The sequence below is a fragment of the Chaetura pelagica genome, unplaced genomic scaffold, assembly GCF_000747805.2.
Source record: "Chaetura pelagica isolate M959 unplaced genomic scaffold, ChaPel_1.0 scaffold72, whole genome shotgun sequence".
Taxonomy (NCBI): Eukaryota; Metazoa; Chordata; class Aves; order Apodiformes; family Apodidae; genus Chaetura; species Chaetura pelagica.
The window spans coordinates 2,058,590-2,061,339 of record NW_009952560.1 but is presented as its reverse complement, the minus strand read 5'-3'; the positions used below and the strand labels follow the sequence as shown (position 1 = coordinate 2,061,339).

At 57.9% G+C, this 2,750-nt stretch overlaps 1 protein-coding gene across 1 annotated transcript in view; it reads right to left on the bottom strand.

The window, feature by feature from the left end:
* TBX2 (T-box 2) overlaps positions 1–2,750 on the bottom strand; it is a 9,218-nt gene that overhangs the window by 503 nt on the left and 5,965 nt on the right. Inside the window, exon 5 of the mRNA XM_010009112.1 lies at positions 839–1,460. Coding sequence (XP_010007414.1) covers positions 839–1,460 — 622 coding nt within the window. The remainder of the gene's footprint in view (positions 1–838; positions 1,461–2,750) is intronic.

The window sequence follows — 2,750 nt, the reverse complement described above, 5'->3', positions numbered from 1 at the left end:
TCGCTTCCTGCCTGACCCCGAGCCACGTTCCCCTGAGAAAGCCAAAGGAAAGCTGGGACGCTCTGGTTGTCATCCTGAAACCACAGCACCGAGATGTCCCTGTGGGAAGGGTTGAGGGAGGTAGAGCGAAGCTGGGAAACCCCATCCGGCCAGCACCAACCTGGGCTGGTGCTGCTGGGCACAAACCCCTCTCCAGGACCTGCCCTGTCGTTGCCCCTGTGCCACCCATCACACGGCATGTCCCTGTCTGTGCAGCATCACAGACCTTTAACCACATTAAAACACATCATTAAGCAGGATCAATAAATTAGGGGAGTTCAAAGGCGTCTTTATGCGCTTCTTCGTAGGGGCTGGCGAGGGCGACACAAAGACAGGCAGTATGGGAGCCACTTCGGGGCTGGCAGGAGGATGGGGGGCTGCTGGAGGGGATGGCTGGGCCAGGCAGGGCCACAGCTCTTTGACTTTCCCCCTGCCACAGGAGGAACCATGTTAGCTGCAAAAATAAATAAACAAATCACGATTCCTCCTCAGATCAGCCCTGAGGCCAACCTTCAAAATGTCCCCCACATCCTGCCCGTGTCACACCAGGCAGCACATCAGGGGTTCCTTGTTCCCAAAGGCTGCAGGGGGCACAGGGAACGCTGGGGGCACCAACAGCTCCTGACCTGTGCTGGGGCCACCTGGTGTGTCCCCACACTGGGGGTGGTGCCAGCGAGGCTTGACCCGTGTCCCTAAAGCACTCTGCTCATTCAGGGAGCTTTGGGGAAGGACATGGAGAGGGGGGCTCAAGGCCTGGCTAGACACTGGGGATGGGGACAGGGACACACGGTGGGCACAGGGGCTTACCTGAGAGGCCAGCATGTGCTGGGAGAGGTGGAAAGGGAAGGGGGTGGCCGTCCCTGCTGTGCCCGGGGCGGATGAGAGGGCTCCGTTCTCCAAGCTGCCCCCACCGGTCACTGAGGCCAGCAAGTGTCCCATGCCCATGGCAGAGAAGGCGCCGGGGGCCATGGCAAACTGTCCCGGGTGGATGAAGAGGGGCTGCCCAGCACCCAAGGGGCTGAAGAACTGCTGCCCGTGGAGGCCAGAGAGAGCCAAGCTCTGCAGGTGCCCGGCGCTCAGGTGCGGGGGGCTGTCCGTGTGCACCATCAGCGGGGCAAAAGCCTCCTTGCCCAGCGCGCTGCCCTCCGCGTCCTTCTTCCCCGGCTCCGGCTCTTTCCTCCGGCCTTCCACTTTGTCCTTCTCCAGGCCCCGTGCGCCAAACAAACCCTCGCCGGGACCTTCCCGGGGGGATGCACCATCCTTGACTTTCTCCGGGCTGCGTCTCTCCTTGCTCCGCTCCTCTGGGCACCAAGGGCTGCCGCGGGGGGTCGCGTCCTCCCCACCGGGACTGGCCGCTGCCACCGGCCGCTCCTCGGGCGCCTTCTCCACCTCAGCGTCGCTGTCAGGGCCCGGCTTCTCCTCTGCAAAGGGATGGAGGTCAGAGGGTCAGAGCAGAAGCACCCAGGGGGGGACAAGGAGCAGGTCGCCCCGGCGTCGGGGGATTGCGGCGGCAAAATCCCAACCGTTATTAATGGGACAAACTCATGTCGGGGGCAGGAACGGGCCCTGGTGCCGCGCGGTCACTCTGGGGAAAGGGGATTAACAGCAGCAGCCCTGCTGCTCTGCCCAACAGGAAAAACACGTTTGATGGAGGACCAACATCTATTGCAGCATCGCTCTCGTTAGCTGCAAACTCAAAGGGGGCTGCAAAGCGGGGGATGATGAGGGCGGGCGGACAGTGCTGGAGGAAATGGTCCTCTGCAGATTTAATTACATGGAGCTGATCAACAGCGCGCCGTGGATTTATTCCAAATGTGCAGGTTGAGGCAGGTTAAAGGGGCAGTTTTAAGGCAAGAACTGTGGTGCCGTCCTTCCGAAAAGGGGCTTTAATTAAAAAAAAAAAAAACCCAACACACAACAGCCCGTCGAGTTCCTGGAGTAAGAAGGGAGATGAGAGGAGAGGGGATGGTGGGGGGAGCAGAGCCCCTGCCCGACCGGCTCCTGCTAAACGAAAACAACATTTTGGTGAGGGTTAGGTGAAGCTCTGCAGGCTGGGGCGAATATTCGGAGAAGCCTTTGAAAGAGGAGAGGGGTGTAATAAACCCTCCCACCAGCTCGGGGCAGGGGGGGGTTGCAGTTTTGATGAAGTTTTGCAGGGAATCGGGCTGGTGGGAAGTTTGAAGAGTAGCAGATTGATAGTGCGGCAGGACAAAACCCAGCATCTAAAAACTGCAACGTGGGAACTGCTGGCTTATTTTAATTTACTAGCTTGAAGCCCTGGAGTTACAACATGTTTTTCCCCTTTCAAATTATTCCTTTTCTTCTTTATCTTTTTTTTTTTCCTTTTTTTTTCCCCCTTTTTTTTTTTTGTTTCCAGGAGACTCTGAGCTGGTCATGAAAGGCACCAGCGAGGAGCCAGGCACGGGCTGCTTTGCCATTTTTTCGTGTTTACCCTAAATTATAAACAGGAAAACATCGTAACCCGTGAATTCCATTCGCCTTTACTCTGCTCTTGTCCTTCGAACTCTCCGTGGCCACCTATTTAATTCCACCTATTTATCCCACCTATTTAATTCCCTCCCCCGCCAATAGTCTGCAACCTGCACCCAAGAGGGAGCAGAAACCCAAAGTTTGGGGCACTCTGGGAACTCGCTTCCCTCCAGCACCCGCCACCTCCCGCACCGGGATGCAGGAAGCTGGAGGGGAGAGGC